This window comes from Myxocyprinus asiaticus, chromosome 33 (genome assembly GCF_019703515.2).
Source record: "Myxocyprinus asiaticus isolate MX2 ecotype Aquarium Trade chromosome 33, UBuf_Myxa_2, whole genome shotgun sequence".
NCBI lineage: Eukaryota > Metazoa > Chordata > Actinopteri > Cypriniformes > Catostomidae > Myxocyprinus > Myxocyprinus asiaticus.
The window spans coordinates 29,980,328-29,995,855 of NC_059376.1; the positions used below are offsets into that span (position 1 = coordinate 29,980,328).

Sequence of the window (15,528 nt, forward strand, 5' to 3'; positions counted from 1 at the left end):
CCAAACACCTGCCTGCAGCGAACATCCTGGTGTATTAGGACTTGATGAAAGCCATCATGCAACGGGTCGGCTGCAGCCCTGAGCAACAACGACAGTACTTCCACTCGCTGACACTGAGTGAGCATGGCTGCCCGTTTGCGTTTGCTTAACAGCTCAGTGATGCCTGCCAGAAGTGGCTGCTGGCAGAGGAGCGTGACACGGAGGGAGTCGTCGATCTGGTGGTGCTGGAGCAGTTTGTCCTTCATCTGCTGACCGGAACAGCAGAATGGGTCCAGTGCCACTGCCATGCATCGCTGGAAGTGGCCGTCGAGCTGGCCAAGGACCATATGGCGGTGTACCCGGAGGTGGAGCAGCCCTCGGTTTCTCTCTCTCCACACTCACTCTCTCTTCACTCAAACCACTATCCACCAATGTTTGTTTCAAAACGAGGCTTTGGGCACTGGGCAGAATGTGAAGGTTAGGTGTGTGCATGGGGATATTCAAAGTTACCCTATAGTGACAGTCACTATTCAATTTCGGGGACAGAAACAGTGTCGAGTCTGAGGTTAATTCCCGCCTCACCCATCCACTAATTTTGGGAACGAATTGGCCGGAATTTACAATTTTACTGAGGGGAATGTGTGTGGATGGGTCCTGCAACAAAGCGTATCAGTGTGTGGTGTGGCTTGCTGGGGAGGCGGAGCCAGCACCATCTACGTCAGCTCCACATCAGGATGATGTAAGGGAGGGGGAAGTCTTGGCTTCCCCAGCCCTTTGAGGATTACCTGCTGTGTATTTCCCTCTGGAGCAGTCACAAGACGAGACCCTAAGGCACACCAAGTGAAAGTGATTGATGGTCAATGTCTCCAGACAGATGTTGCACTCACTTATCTGTACTTTTCAATTATTAGAGATAGGTTGTATCAAGTGACACAGGACGCTCAGACAAAAGAAGATACAACCCAGTTGTTGATACCGAAGAGCCGTCGGGAAATGCTATTACAGACAACTCATCATAATCCAATGGTGGGTCACATAGGGCGAGAAAAAACACAACTGTCTAATGGCCCATTTCTATTGGTCGGGCATTCACGATGTTCACAGGTGATGTGCGGCATGCCGTGAATGTCAGTTGGTGAATCCACCGGCCACCTCAAGAGTGCCATTGCGTCCTCTGCCATTAATCGAGGTCCCCTTCGAGAGAATTGGCATGGACCTTGTCGGGCCATTAGAATGGCGGCACGCAGACATCACTTTGTGTTAGTTCTTGTGGACTACACAATGCAATATCCAGAAGCAGTGCCTTTGCACAACATCTCAGCACGCAGTTTGCTAGGTTCCGCAAGCCTCCACAGGATTTTCTCAGTTTGAGCTACTGTATGGGCGTCGACTGCGCGTCATGCTCGACATCATGCAGGAAGCTTGGGAGGAGGGACCTTCAAATAGTAAAACCGAAATTCAGTACGTTCTTGATCTTAGAACAAAACTCCACACTTTGGGTCAACTAACACAGGAGAATTTGCTCCAAGCTTAAGAACACCAAAGCCAGCTGTATGTGGGGAGCTCGGCTAAGGGAATTTGCACCGGGAGATAAAGTGCTTGTATTACTCCCAACCTTGAGCTACAAATTACTCACCAAGTGGCAAGGGCCCTTTGAGGTCACATGACAAGTGGGAGATCTCGATTATGAGGTAAAACGAACAGATAGAGGTGACGCACGTCAAATATACCACCTCAACCTCCTGAAATTATGGAGATCCCTGTGATGTTGGCGACGGTGGTTCTGGAGAGGGCAGAGCTCAAGCCGGAAGTGAACTTAAAAGCCAATCATTTCACCCCAGACACCTCTCACCATCTCAACTCACAGATGTTGCTGGGGTAGTGGTACATACGTGTCCCTACCGACTTCCCGAGCACAAGAAAAGAGTGGTACAAGAAGAATTGGATGCAATGCTCGAGATGGGAGTAATAGAAGAATCCCACAGTAACTGGACCAGCCCGGTAGTGCTGGTTCCTAAGAGCGACAGGTCAGTCCAGTTCTGTGTGGATTATCGAAAGGTGAACAAGGTATCTAAATTTGATGCATATCCAATGCCTCGTATTGATGAACTGCTCGATCAGTTAGGCACAGCTCTTTTTTATTCGACACTGGATTTGACAAATGGCTATTGGCAAATCCCCTTAACCCCAATATCCCATGAAAAAATGGCCTTCTCCACACCATTTTTTCATACTAATTCAAATTGACTGACTCACAGGGCAAAGAAAATACCTGTACAGGCCAGATGGAGCTCCAGCTAGATCATGGAGATGACAGATAACAGATGTTTAATTGTTTCTCTTCTCCTTGAAGTAGTTTCTCTTCACCCAGAGTAGTTCTGGTAGCAGTTTACACAAAGCAGTTTTGCTGTGTCTGCCTTTCTTATCAAAGGTTCTGTAATATGATATGAGGGAGCGATATGAAAACGCAACGTTATGAAAGGCAGGTAAACTAGATCACTCCGACATTGTAGGCTTGCAATGTTGACAGCTTTGCTTTGTTGATTATAAACAGGAGCAATACTTATCGCATCGCTCGCTTACAGAGACGCTGTACATTGCCATCCGCACAAAGAATCTTAAGTTCAATAAACATGCAACAAACTTACTTGTGACTTTCTGCGCGCTTACATGAAACTCAACAAGCATTCAGTGATGTGGACGAGAGAGGGAGTGAGGGATGCAGAAGAGCAGATTTACTCAGATTCTGGAATTACAGTTTGATACAAACACAAGATAATTGATTTGTTCATCTGTATGGATTGGTTCACCAATTCGCAGCTACATGTTAAAGCGAATAAAAGAGTGTGGTAATTCCCTGCATTACGAACATGGAACATCAGGAATGATTACATTTGTGTGCAATACCTGCAATCCCACGCTGATTTTCAGACCCTGCGGGTATCCTGCTTCTCCATTGCAGGACACACTCATGTTGGACTGCTATATGGTGACGTCACTGTGATTAAGTGCATGTATGTGTGTGTGCTTGCGGTGGGGTCTGTTTCATACCAGCCCTATTCAACAGCGTGCAGTGTAAAAAGCGCGTAGCTGACTGGGCCTAGCAAGCGTTCCGTTGCATAAAGATATTAATGAACCAAGCAATTTAGCATGATTACTCAAGGATAAGGTGTTGGAGTGATGGCTGCTGGAAATGGGGCCTGTCTAGATTTGATCAAAAATGACTTTTTTTCTAATAGTGATGGTGCTGTTTTTTTACATCAGTAATGTCCTGACTATACTTCGTGATCAGTTGAATGCCACTTTGGTGAATTAAAGTACCAATTTCCTTCCAAAACAGCTAAATCTGTACATTATTCCAAACTTTTGGCCGCCAGTGTATCTGCATCATTTTGGCCTATCGGCCACCCTGCTCTCTGGATATCGGCATCGGCCATTTTTCAATGATTTACAGTGAAAAGGAAGTTACATTTTGGTCTATTTCTCAACCAAACCCAATCATATTGCTTCAGAAGACATGGATTAAACCACTCTGTGGCAGCGGGGGCGTGGTCAAGCATCTCTCCGGAGAGAGAAAGCGGTAAGGGCGCTTACTCCTGAGCTAAATTATGTCTAACACCTGTCTCTAATTTCAGTGAGCACGGGGAGAGCGGCATAAAGAGAGCGACACAACGCTCAGTGTGGGTGACGGGATATGACAGAGCTGAGCCAGAGTGACGATTCCCGAATAGTGGAAGTTATTTGTAGAAGCAGTGTGTGTGTTAGTGTTGAAAGAGCGTATAAACGTAACTGTAAAGTGGTGTCGAGGAAGAGGGGAAATAAAAGCGTCACCTGAAAAAGGAAAACTGCGTCTCGCGTCCTCTTTTACACACTCAAGTTGCATGGTTTAGCCTACTTTAATGCTGCCTTTATGTCCTTTTTGAAGCTTGCATTGTTTGGACAAAAACAACTCATACATCCTTCAAAATATTTTTGTTTGAGTTCTGCAGCAGTCAGTCAGTCATACAAATTTGAGGTGGCATGAGGTTAAGGACATAATAAGAGAATTATCATTTTTGGGTGAACTATCCCTTTAAGCTTTAAATTAAGGCACTATCCACATGTTCTTTAAAATATTTCCTTTTGTGTCCTACAGTAGACAGAAACTCATACAGGTTTGGAACAAGATGAGGGTGAGTGAATGCTGACCAAATTTATTTTTGGGTGAACTATTCCTTTAAACAGAATAGATGAATGCACTGCTTTCTAGTTTTAGTAAGTTATAATACTTAAACCTGACAAGAAAAAGCATGAAAACAACATAATTCCCTGTAATTCATAAAATAAAATTATGAAGAAGAAAAAACTAAGCGCATGACCAATCAAGTAGGCGTCACAAATCAAGTAGGCTTAGGCTTAGATTTTGTAACAGTTATGGGGCAGTTGGACATCCCTTTTTAGAGAGACTGAATTTCCAGGCATCAAGCAAAAACCAGGGGAATTCTCAGTCAGTACCAGATCAATCATTACAGCAAACACAATCTTAATTGCACGCTGTCTTTTGGTAGATGCTACACAAATGTGAATAATAAACAGAGTTATATAAGGTATGTAATAAACCATTTATAGTACAAGTAGACAACACATACTCTGCTCTATACAACTAACATAAAATGGCTTGTTGAGTCTTGTTAATTCTGTAAAATGTATAGCCAAAAAAAGAATAACCTCAAAGTTGGAAAAGCAAATGGCAGTTACCGTAAATCACAGACTGGCACATAATGCATTTCGTGGAGACAGGATTGGTTACCCAGCCTGTTGTGTTTGACGATGGTTGGTCACAACCCCAGACAGCATTAGAAAAATGCTGATGTCTATCCCATTACATGTTGATTACAAGCTTAAACAAGGGCGAAATGGAAAACTATTCCACAAGGCAATGGTCAGACAAGGATAAGAAATAATTACAAGAATACGGACCAGGCATAGTGTATAAGTGCTGATTATGGGGCATCTTTCCCTTTAGAAGTTGATTTATACTTTTCTTTAGTCAATTCAGAAAACATAGCTTATCACTGCTTTAACTTGAATGAAAATGAAGACGTGTTAAAGCATTCACCATAAAAGTGTGTGGACTCTGGCTTCAACATCAAATTTATAGCCACTAAATCAACATACCTTAAAAAAGTGCATCAGATAAAGCCACAGTGATGACCATAATGCCACATAATTTTGCATTTAAACTGGGAGACTAGCGTTGCTTGCCATGCTCATGATGTTAGTGTTCGCAGCTGTTTTGAGTCGCTCTGCTCACACCAAAACAAGACAAACAGCAAGCTAATAATCTGCTTTCCCTTTGTCACTGCTCTCCTGGAAAAAAAAAAAATATTGAACAACTATATAAAGAAACCAAGTTTAGGCATAACAAGCTTCATCATCGAGCAAACACAACCTCGTTGGACACATTTAAACCTAGTGTGCTTTGAGCTTTCAAACAGGAAATTTGCAAGTGTGAGAGAGACTATGTGAAAAACCGAGACCTTTACTTCTACTTTCTAAGATAGGCAAAAGAGAGAAGAGATCTTTTAGAGCCCTGTGTTGTTGATTTGGGCGAAAGGGTGACAAAGAGAGAAAGAGGTAGCTGTCTAGCCATGTATTTCCTTAAGCACCATGTGATTTTCCATAGTAATTTGTTTAAACTGTTAGTGAACTGGGGTGATAGAGTTTAACACTCCTCTTGTTTGCTGTCTGACATCTTTTCAGTCTGATAACTGACTAAACGTGGCAACAACTTGTCATTTTAAGATGTGAATTAGACCGTTTACATTATCTGGCATGTATTAAAAACACAACACATTGACGCATTCGCATAAACTTAATATTTTAATTGTTTTCTAATCGCACAGATAATTTTAATGGCTAATGACGCCCTATTTGCCCAAGAGGTCGTTTTCATATTCTGAATAGTGACATTTAAATACAGCCATTTCGATTTTGGCAATAAAAGCGTAGGCTATCTCATTCTTACATCAAATGTTTCACCTCACAGGATGAAGTATTATTTCTACAGAGCTTCCTGTCTTGGCCTAGCAAGAATACATACTTGAATAGTTTACATATGAGTCGACACGCTAAATGTCTTAATAAAACACAGTCAGGCTGTTTTCTTTGAGGCGTTTTTTTTTTTTTTTTTTTGGCTAGTGGCATAAAAACGACCTTAAAACTAGTCACTGTCAAAGGTATCTGTCAAATATTTACTAAATACTCGTCGAACGGATTTTCATTTAACATTTAAAGCAATGTCTTCCCTTTAATGACAGAAAATACCGAGAAACCAGCCAACAACTCCAAGCCTTGTTAGACAAACATGACAATAATCCTCCACAAATGAACTAGCTCAGCAACCCACCGGCTAAACTAACATCACATTAGCCGTTTAGCAGCTAACCTCCCAGACTTTCGATTAAAACGACGGGGGAATGTTTTTCTTTAGGAAACACAAATATGTTTTACCTGCGTGTGAGCCCCTTATGTAGGAAGCGGTGACATGGTCCTTTATTTGTGGTGTGGAAGTGATTTAATTCTGCCCTGAAGACTAGCCCGGCTTTGCTGTTGTCTCTTTAAGCCTCCCGTTTCGGTGAGCGAACCTCCGGCGTCAACCGACACTCCCATTGCTGTGGTTACGCTCTCAAAGTTACGTATCTCGATTGGAGAATACGCAGCTGTGTTATTACGCGCACTCGTAGCCCTTTACCACCCTCACACGGTGATACAAATACAATGTTTCGCCTGTATCAACAGTTGTGGGACTACAGTATGTAGGAAATATTGGACTCCTTTTTTGGAGTGCAGTTAAACAGAGTAATATAATAATATAAGGAGGATGTTGATTGTCATATGTAAATGTTTGTGGGGTTATTTTTACCTGCTTGGGAAATGTATGGGAAAATTTGACATGAAAAGCTTATTGCGACAAAAGAGCTTGTTTCCTTTCCTGTAATCTACACGTGCTCAGTGTAACTATATTTATTTCACACACACACACACACACACACACACACACACACACACACACACACACACACACACAAAATGAGGGCAAAGAATAAAGATTCATTCATTGTATTTCTCACTTTTCTAGAAAATATAACCATTTCACATGTTGGGGGAGAACATTCAAATAGCATCAACTTTCAGAATGGTAAAATTACTGAATCTTTCCAAATGCAATCTTTCAATTAAAGCATTGACTGATATGTGGCCATGCAACAGGAAATGTGAATGGTTTATGCTTTTTGCATTTGAAAATGAACAAAAATTCCTTATGTGAAAGATATTAGATACATAAATGTTGATAATGCTGTTATGTTCTAGGGTATTTAAAATCAGGGTTTGAAAAAAAAAAGTTTAATACATTATTAAAGGTGCACTCAGTAACTTTTTATATAGTCGTCTTGGACTTACACTGACACCTGGGGCATCAATGCTGCATCATTCAAATGCAGTAGTTTTCAGTTACCGATCCCATTGTAAAAATACACTATTCACTGTCAATCATGATTTTTTAATCCACGAGTGAGTGTCCAATAACAGGGCAGTTACTGAGATTAAGCGACAAGTGTTTGGCTAGGCATGTGATCATAACATGGCTGCCCCATGAGGGGACCCTCTCCATATAGAATAAAACTGCTTTTATAAGCTTACTGATATCACTGGAGTGATATGTGTAAGTGGTCATGTTTTTAATTTATACATATATTTCAAAATTATTATTAATTCCTTTAGGAGTAAACTTTTTTACTGAGTAAAAAATTACTAAGCATACCTTTAAGTGCAATCTCATGACAAGGTTACACAGCAGACATGTAGCCAGATCACACAATTAAGTTATATTCTTTAAGCTTCAAACCAAATCATGCTAGGTTGCACTGTACATTCCTGTCAAGTAATTTATATACTATATTTTACTGATTCAGTTCAAGGCCTAGGTGTTTTTCATGACTTGTTCATATGTATTCACAAATTTGATATGTGACGTTTATAAAAATCTAAAAAGTGCTCAAAAATGTGTGTCCAACACAATAGTTTTTTCCACAATGCTCTCATAGTGAATTTTCTAACTGTCCATAGCAAGATGGAAAGTTGATAAGCTCATATATGAGTCTGTTTTTGTACAAATACAATTAAGACCACTTCATTTAATTAAACTTAATGAGAAAAAAATATATATCAAAATCCAGACTTTTCCCCCAGGTTATACTGAGACTAAAAGTGTTCTAGTTTTGTGGAGGCTGAAGGATGCAGGAACAACTGTTTCCCTGTTTACGTCCAAATGTGGCTGAATTGGTGGTAGGGCTAAATGTCCTGGTGGTGGTGAACCATGGATTTGGATTGACAGGCAGACTGAAGCATGAGATTGCTGCATTTTCCAATTGGCACAAGATTGACAGGAGTGCTGTGCTGCATTATGGGTAAATATGCGGGAGGAAAAGGAAGACCTGCAGACAGCAGCCCAAGCGTCTGAGGCATTGGTTGCTGGTAATGTTCTCCAGTAATGAATGGAAGAACAGCAGAGGAGTGCAGTCTGGGGTGGGGAAAAAGGTGAATAGTGTCTGTTGGGGGAGAAATGGTGGGATTGACATCGGTGTCCCTGACAGAGGATGGAGACTTTGAATTAGAGCCTTTCTCGTGGTCCTTAATTGCTTCCTTTCTTTGCTTACTGGCACACCGTGGTACATGACTTTCTTCTTTGGGAAGAGGAGTGAAGCGTTGGCCTTTTCGAAACTTGGCACGTCTGTTTTTGAACCACACCTGAAGAAAGATACCCCATTAAACTAAAATATCTTAAATAAGGCAAGTAATCCAAGTCATTCTAAATGAAGATTAAATCTTCACCTGGATACGGGCCTCGGGGAGGTTGATGCAGACTGCCAGCCGCTCTCTCATGCCCACATCTGGATACTGGGTTTGCTGAAAGGCCTTTTCAAGCGCTTGTAACTGGGACACACTGAAGGCCGTGCGGCTCCGACGGTGCTTTTGCTGGTTTCCATAGCGCGCCTCGAGGATGAGCTCTAAATAAAGAGGATATTTAAACTTTACATTTTGCATTTGACACATATTTCATATTTGGGCTGTAATAGACCTATACTGTATATGGACTTAGAGTTGATTCTAACGAAACTTGTCAAGAAAATGTCCTAGTCATATTTAACCCCAAATCAATATGAAAATAATATGGGATATTATTTTGCATAAATAAATTAACCCTACATTTAGGAACATTAAGATTTTTGCATTGCGACATTATTTCCAGGACACTTCAGCACTCCAAAAAGTGATTACATATTAAATACATGTTGTTGTTGTTGTTATACATGTAATTTGATTTACTTAATACCTACGTAATTACACTTAACCATGATCTCTGTAAAGTTCCATTCATTTTAAAGCTGTGAAAATCGGACTTCTTAATAGTAATTATTTTTATAAATGCTGCATTTACAATGATTCGCTTCATTTATTTGCCTGGTCTCTTAAGTGAAGACTGCATCTTTACCTGCCAGGCGCTCAGCCACTGTGAAAGTTTGTATGGATGACGGACTGCCCGGTGAACGAACTTGATACTGCAGCGCCATCTGCTGGTGAGCGTCGTAAAATAACGAATTGACGCGTTGCAATGGAAAGGCCCCTTGGCCGCTTCTCGGTCCACAAAAGTACACCGAATCCATTCTGCTGGCTGTGAGAATAATAATAATAATAATAATAATAACAATAAAACATTTTTTTAATTATATATATTCTAGAATTAGTACAGAGAGTTCAGAAACACAGTTTCAACATTAAAGTGAAAAAGGAATATAAAAGCATCATTATGGACGTCTAACTTCATAACTGAACACAGTGTAGGCTACTTACGACTTCAGACGAGTTGTCAATTAAAAGCGCGCACACTGCTGATTTTTTCACTCATATGACACAAAATTCCAAAGGAAACCTCTCACAGGAGCTGGAGGAAGAAAAAAAAAATCACAGAAATATTACTTTTCGGCTAGTCCTTTGCTTTTTGTGAGGCAGTCTAGTAATGTTTACGGTGAGTCTGCGCTCCATGCGTTTTGAAGGATCGGTTGAAGGTCCCTCCAGCTCAGTTTCCACTATTTAAGAGGTATTAACTTCAGCTTCCTTCAACCATTAGCCAATAGAAAGAAAGGTATTAGCCTGGATTAAGTGGGATGAGGGAGAGAAAGGGGGGTTTCAGGGCTCAAGTTTTTGAAACTATTGAACTTGGGAGATTTAGCAAAGCATCTCCCTTCAATGAGCGGGGCAAGGCGCTCCCTCCCTTTAAAAAATTAAAACAATGTGCTCCGCTAATCTCTGGGGTTGGGCAGATTAAAATAACAACCTTTGATTGTCCGTTGTTCTCTTCCCTCTTTCTCCACCATTCCACAGTTTTTGTGAGCGTTAACTCCAAGGGGGTGTTTGCTAGGCTGGTTTGTTTTGCTAACTGGAAAAATGCACTCTGGAAGTGGCCTATTAGGCTAATTTCTCTTCTGATAAAAACGTCTCTAAAAGAAGGATTTAAGATATTAGCATCTCGAAATAAATAAATAAAAACACAAAATAAATAAAACAATGCATATTTTTAAAGACACATGGGACTGTGCTGTTAAAAGCTAATTGTAGGCCCAACTATTGTGTGCATACACTAAAGAAATGTTTGTTGTGTTGTAACATCTACATTAAGTGGTTTTATTCAAGTCAAAAATATGATTTAACATCACTGAATCAATCTGAATAATAACCACTTTTTACAGTGTGTGTGTATATATACACTACCGGTCAAAAGTTTTGAAACACTTACTCATTCTTTATTATAATTTTTTTTCTTTACATTTTAGAATAATAGTAAAGTCATCAAAACTATGGAATAACATAAATGGAACTATGGGAATTATGTTGTGACTAAACAAAATCCAAAATAAATCAAAACTGTGTTATATTTTAGCATCTTCAAAGTAGTCACCCTTTGCCTAGAATTTGCAGACATGTACTCGACATTTTCTCAACCAACTTCTTGAGGTATCACCCTGGGATGATTTTTAAACCATCTATGTTGGGCACTTATTGGCTGCTTTTCTTTATTATTTGGTCCAAGTCATCAATTTCAAAAACTTTTTTTTATTTTATTTTTTTATTAAATGTTAGTTTTATAATGAAATAAATTAATATGGTGACACAATTATATTTTTGTCTACAAAACTAATTTCAAACATTTAAACATACGATCAAAAGCCTTCAGATCAAAAGATTTTTAAGATCATGAGAAACATTTCAGTCAAGTGTTTCAAAACTTTTGACCGGTAGTGTATGTACGGTACATAAGTAGACTAGTTTAGTATAGTATAGCCTACTATAGTATGCTATATGTATACTATAGTATACTATGAACCATATAATAGGATGTGGGTTCCCTTGGATCACAAAAGTCTGACAAAAACTTGTTTGTAGACAGTTATGATTTAAACAAATCAGCCAATATGATTATCAGCAAAATATCTTTCCCTGTCATTATCCCACCAGGCACCAGCCATCTCTCAACATCCTCTCACTTTAACTGAACCAGCTGAACTCCATCTGAAACCTCCGTCACCTCAGATCAGATCATCCTCAGTAAAACTGCAATGGAGCGGCTGGGGGCGGCTAAGGAGGTTCAGAGATGTAAATTCCACTAAATCCTGACACTGTGCAGCTCAGGGCCAGGAAGGCAGGGCATGTGGAGAGCTAGATTATGTTTCCCACGAGTATCAGCGTAGTTGCACACTCCTCTGTGTGTGCGTGTGTGTGTGCGTGTGTGTGTGTTCGTGCGCACCCAAGAGGGCAACACAGGAACCAAAGACAGCAGCCAAACACGGGAGCTGATCCACTGGCATGAGACTGGCACACACACACACACACACACACACAGAAGCCAAGAAATTAAAAAGAAAAAATCCAAATGAATGGTAAAATTTGTTGATGGAGGAAAGACTGCTATAAAACTTCTGTAAACTTTGGAGATTTGACTGGCTTTTCCATGAAGACATTCTGTACCATAGCAGCAGCATTAGCAGCAATGATGGTACTTCATCAAGACCAGTACGTTCCATATTTCTGATTATATCACACCTGTCTGACCTTTCAAACAACCATCGTGGAATTGTGTGGCATTTTACCCCCTTGTTTAAGGTTCTGCTTTTTTCTTCCTTTGCGATGTTCTTGTCTGTCAAACTGTATTAGTGTCCGCTCAAAATAAGTCATTTAGAAGAACCTTAGCTGAGCAACCTCTGAACCCCATTAAAAGCTTGGAGCTCAGGACCCAGAAGCCTTTGTCTCTTCAGCCTGCGGGATTAGTGGAGATTTGCTGCTAAGAAAAAAAGTAGTTATTTCATGGCACTTTCATGATGAAACCTGGCCAAAGCTGTGTTGGCTGAGAGGATTAGAGCCACACAAAGACGCTTGTTGTGTGTGACCCCCTCCCAAAAAAACCACCACCTCAGTGCTATACCCCCTCTAAACCCCAAACACACACAATCTCCACCTCATCACTCCGTAATGAGAGCTGCATATCAATCTTCAGCCCACTAAAATTGCATTTCAGCATGACGAAAACCTACTCACTGGCTTTAAAGAGACCACAAAGTGGTGGATGCATCTGAAATTTTCTCATCCCCTCTCAATATTCAGATATTTATTTACATTGACGTAATTGGATGCAAACTCCTTTAATTTGTCTTAGTGCAGAGCTAGGCAAGCTTAGAGCTTTGAAGATTTAGGTGCTGTATGTAGAGTTTAAGGGGTTTAGTGGATGTGTGCTAGTGGATCCACTTACATCCACACAGATTAGCAGTATTAAAAACACAGGCCAGACTAGACCAGACTCATTAGAGAGCATGAGTTAAAAACCATAAAAATGGCTTAATATCTTGCTAAATACTTGCTCAGTTTTGATTGGTTTAATCATACAAATACAAAAATGCTAAACAAAAAATAAATACATATCTACTTTATAAACCTACACAAAGATAATAAAATGCATACTGTAAAAAAATGTGCATCTACAAGTAAAAAACTTAAAGTTTTAAGTAAAATCAATATGTATTTACAAATCATTTCAACTCATTAATTTAGATCTAATCCTAAAAACAACTAAATGTAATACAATGAGTTACAATGATTTGTAAAGTCACACTGATGTTACTTAAAACTTTAAGACAGCAGTGAAACAAGTTTTTAAGTTGAAGCAGATGGATTCTTTTTTTTTTTTTCAGACACACTTGACTGAATTTCTCATGATCTTAAAACCTTTCGATCTAAAGGCTTATGCTTAAATGCTTGAAATTAGTTTTGTAGGCTAATATAAAATACCTTTAAATTTCTTTACTTTAAGGGTTAGTTCACCAAAAAATGAAAATTCTCTCATAATTTACTCAACCTTATGCCATTCCAGATGTGTATGACTTTCTCTCTTCAGCTGAACACAAACAAAGATTTTTAGAAGAATATTTAATCTCTGTAGGTCCTCACAATAAAAGTGAAGGGGTACCAAAATCTTGAAGCTCAAAAAAGCACATAAACGCAGCATAAAAGTAATCAATATGACTCCAGTGGTTAAATCTATTTCTTCTTAAGTGATATGATAGGTGTGGGTGAGAAACAGATCAATATTTAAGCCCTTCTTTACTATAAATTCTTATCACTTCACAGTAGGAGGCGATATGCACAAAGAATGCAAATAGCAAAAAACAAAAGAAGAATGTGAAATTGAAAGTGAAGATTGATAGTAAAAAAAGGACTTAAATATTGATCTGTTTTTCACCCACACCTATCACATCGCTTTTGAAGATATGAATTTAACCACTTGAGTTGTCCGGATTACATTTATGTTGCCTTTATGTGCTTTTGGAGCTTCAAAATTTTGGTACCTATGCATTCACTTGCATTGTGAGGACCAACAGAGCTGAAATATTCTTCAAAAATCTTTGATTTTGTTCAGCAGAATAAAAAAGTCATACACATCTTAGATGTTATGAGGGTGAGTAAATAATGAAATGATTTTCATTTTTGGGTGAACCCTTCCTTCAAGTTTTTGATATGTTGACATTTTGTTCAATACAATTTAAAAAGCATCCCAGGTGGCACCATATACCAGGTTACATTGTAGAAACTAAAATACAAATAGTGAAATTTAAGACAGTAGGTGACTACATACTTTAGACCTTACACAGTGGAGTAGAATAGAAGAAATTCAATGTGTACAATTATTTTATTGAGAGTTTCATGGGAACTTGGAGCTCTAGCAACAACCTTTTTTGAGTTTGAGGAAAACTGTGCACTCTTTTTAGGAGCAGAATGCCCTTCATGAACAGAAGTGCACCTTTTATCTCTACGGATGTTCTAGAGCTGCCACTAACTGAAAGCATTTTAATATGATTTGGGTTGGTTTAAAACTACAGGGGGGCTCAAGAGGAGGACTGAAGGGGTTTATTTAGCCTTTTGAGGGGTTTTGTTTACAGGTCCTATTTAACAGATGTTGGAGTGAGGAGCAGAATGCTCTCCCTTTCTTTAATTACTTATCAATAGTTGAAATTTGTATTGACAAGTGCCTGTCAAGAGGAGAGCTTTGTAGTTGTCAGTTATCTTAGAGAGAGCCGCTTAGCCAAGAGGCCCCTTGGACACTTGCTGGATCGATCTCAGTGCAGCACAATTGGCTCTCCGGGCAACTCAGTGTGGACAGGAGTGTGAGATGGGGCCACAGGAGAAGCTCTGTGGGGCTAAAGACTTCTTCATAGGCGGAAATCGATGTGGCTAGCTTGGCCTCTGACCCTGCGCAGTGAGGGTCCAGAAGCGTGAGGTCAACGGCACAGTTTAAGCTCCAGTAAGAGGCACCCGGAACAATTCATAAAAGAGTCTTTGAACAAACAAGCACAAAAGCTATCGAACTGCAAAAAAAAAAAAAAAAGTAGAAGAAAAAGCTTCATGAGTAAAACGCACACCAGATTTTAGTTTTATCCAGATAAGAACCGACCCTTACTTCTTTACTCTTTCTCTATCAGTTATACTCTTATTGATATTTCATGAAAACCAGTCAGAGTTTTAAACAAATTTCCATCCATAGTGTTGATTTCATTATTTTTGTATAAGGAAAATGTTGAATAAAAATGGATCCGCACATCAACACACCCACGTTGGTTTGCAAAATCAAAAATAAGAACAGCAATATAACAACTTAAAGTTCATAAATAGTGATTAACGGATTAGATTAAACTGCATATGTAGAAAAATACATAAGCAATAAATATTTAAATCACACTGGCATGCACTGAAGTTAAATTCATTTCTGTTCATGAACCTGAAAACAAAATTGTTTTTTTGATTCCTTCATATGTCCCAAAAATAAGCTAGTGACAAAAGGACCAAATCACATTCCAAAATAGACCTATCAGATACAAAGGAACAAACTAAACATTTTAATAAGACTGGTAGTATGTTTTTGTTTGACAGTGCATTGATTTTGCTGCATTGAAGCTTCTTATT

At 39.4% G+C, this 15,528-nt stretch overlaps 2 protein-coding genes across 4 annotated transcripts in view; both read right to left on the reverse strand.

The window, feature by feature from the left end:
- The window catches only part of csnk1g2b (casein kinase 1, gamma 2b), a 70,090-nt gene extending 63,479 nt beyond the window's left edge, over positions 1-6,611 (reverse strand). For 2 of the 3 annotated variants that reach the window (XM_051670130.1, XM_051670132.1), the window contains exon 1: positions 6,472-6,611. The gene's annotated coding sequence lies outside the window, so the exon portion shown is untranslated. Of the gene's footprint in view, positions 1-5,136; positions 5,329-6,471 lie in introns of all 3 variants that reach the window. The other variant, XM_051670131.1, reaches the window with a different exon arrangement.
- Positions 6,612-8,207: 1,596 nt separating this feature from the next.
- zgc:101100 (uncharacterized protein LOC445169 homolog) lies at positions 8,208-9,891 on the reverse strand. The gene is made up of 4 exons (XM_051670133.1): positions 9,874-9,891; positions 9,515-9,694; positions 8,854-9,029; positions 8,208-8,769 (listed from the first exon to the last, which is right to left on the reverse strand). Exons 2-4 carry the CDS (start codon positions 9,684-9,686, stop codon positions 8,314-8,316), a joined length of 804 nt encoding a protein of 267 aa, XP_051526093.1. The 5' UTR covers positions 9,687-9,694; positions 9,874-9,891; the 3' UTR covers positions 8,208-8,313.
- Between the last annotated feature and the right edge of the window lie 5,637 nt (positions 9,892-15,528).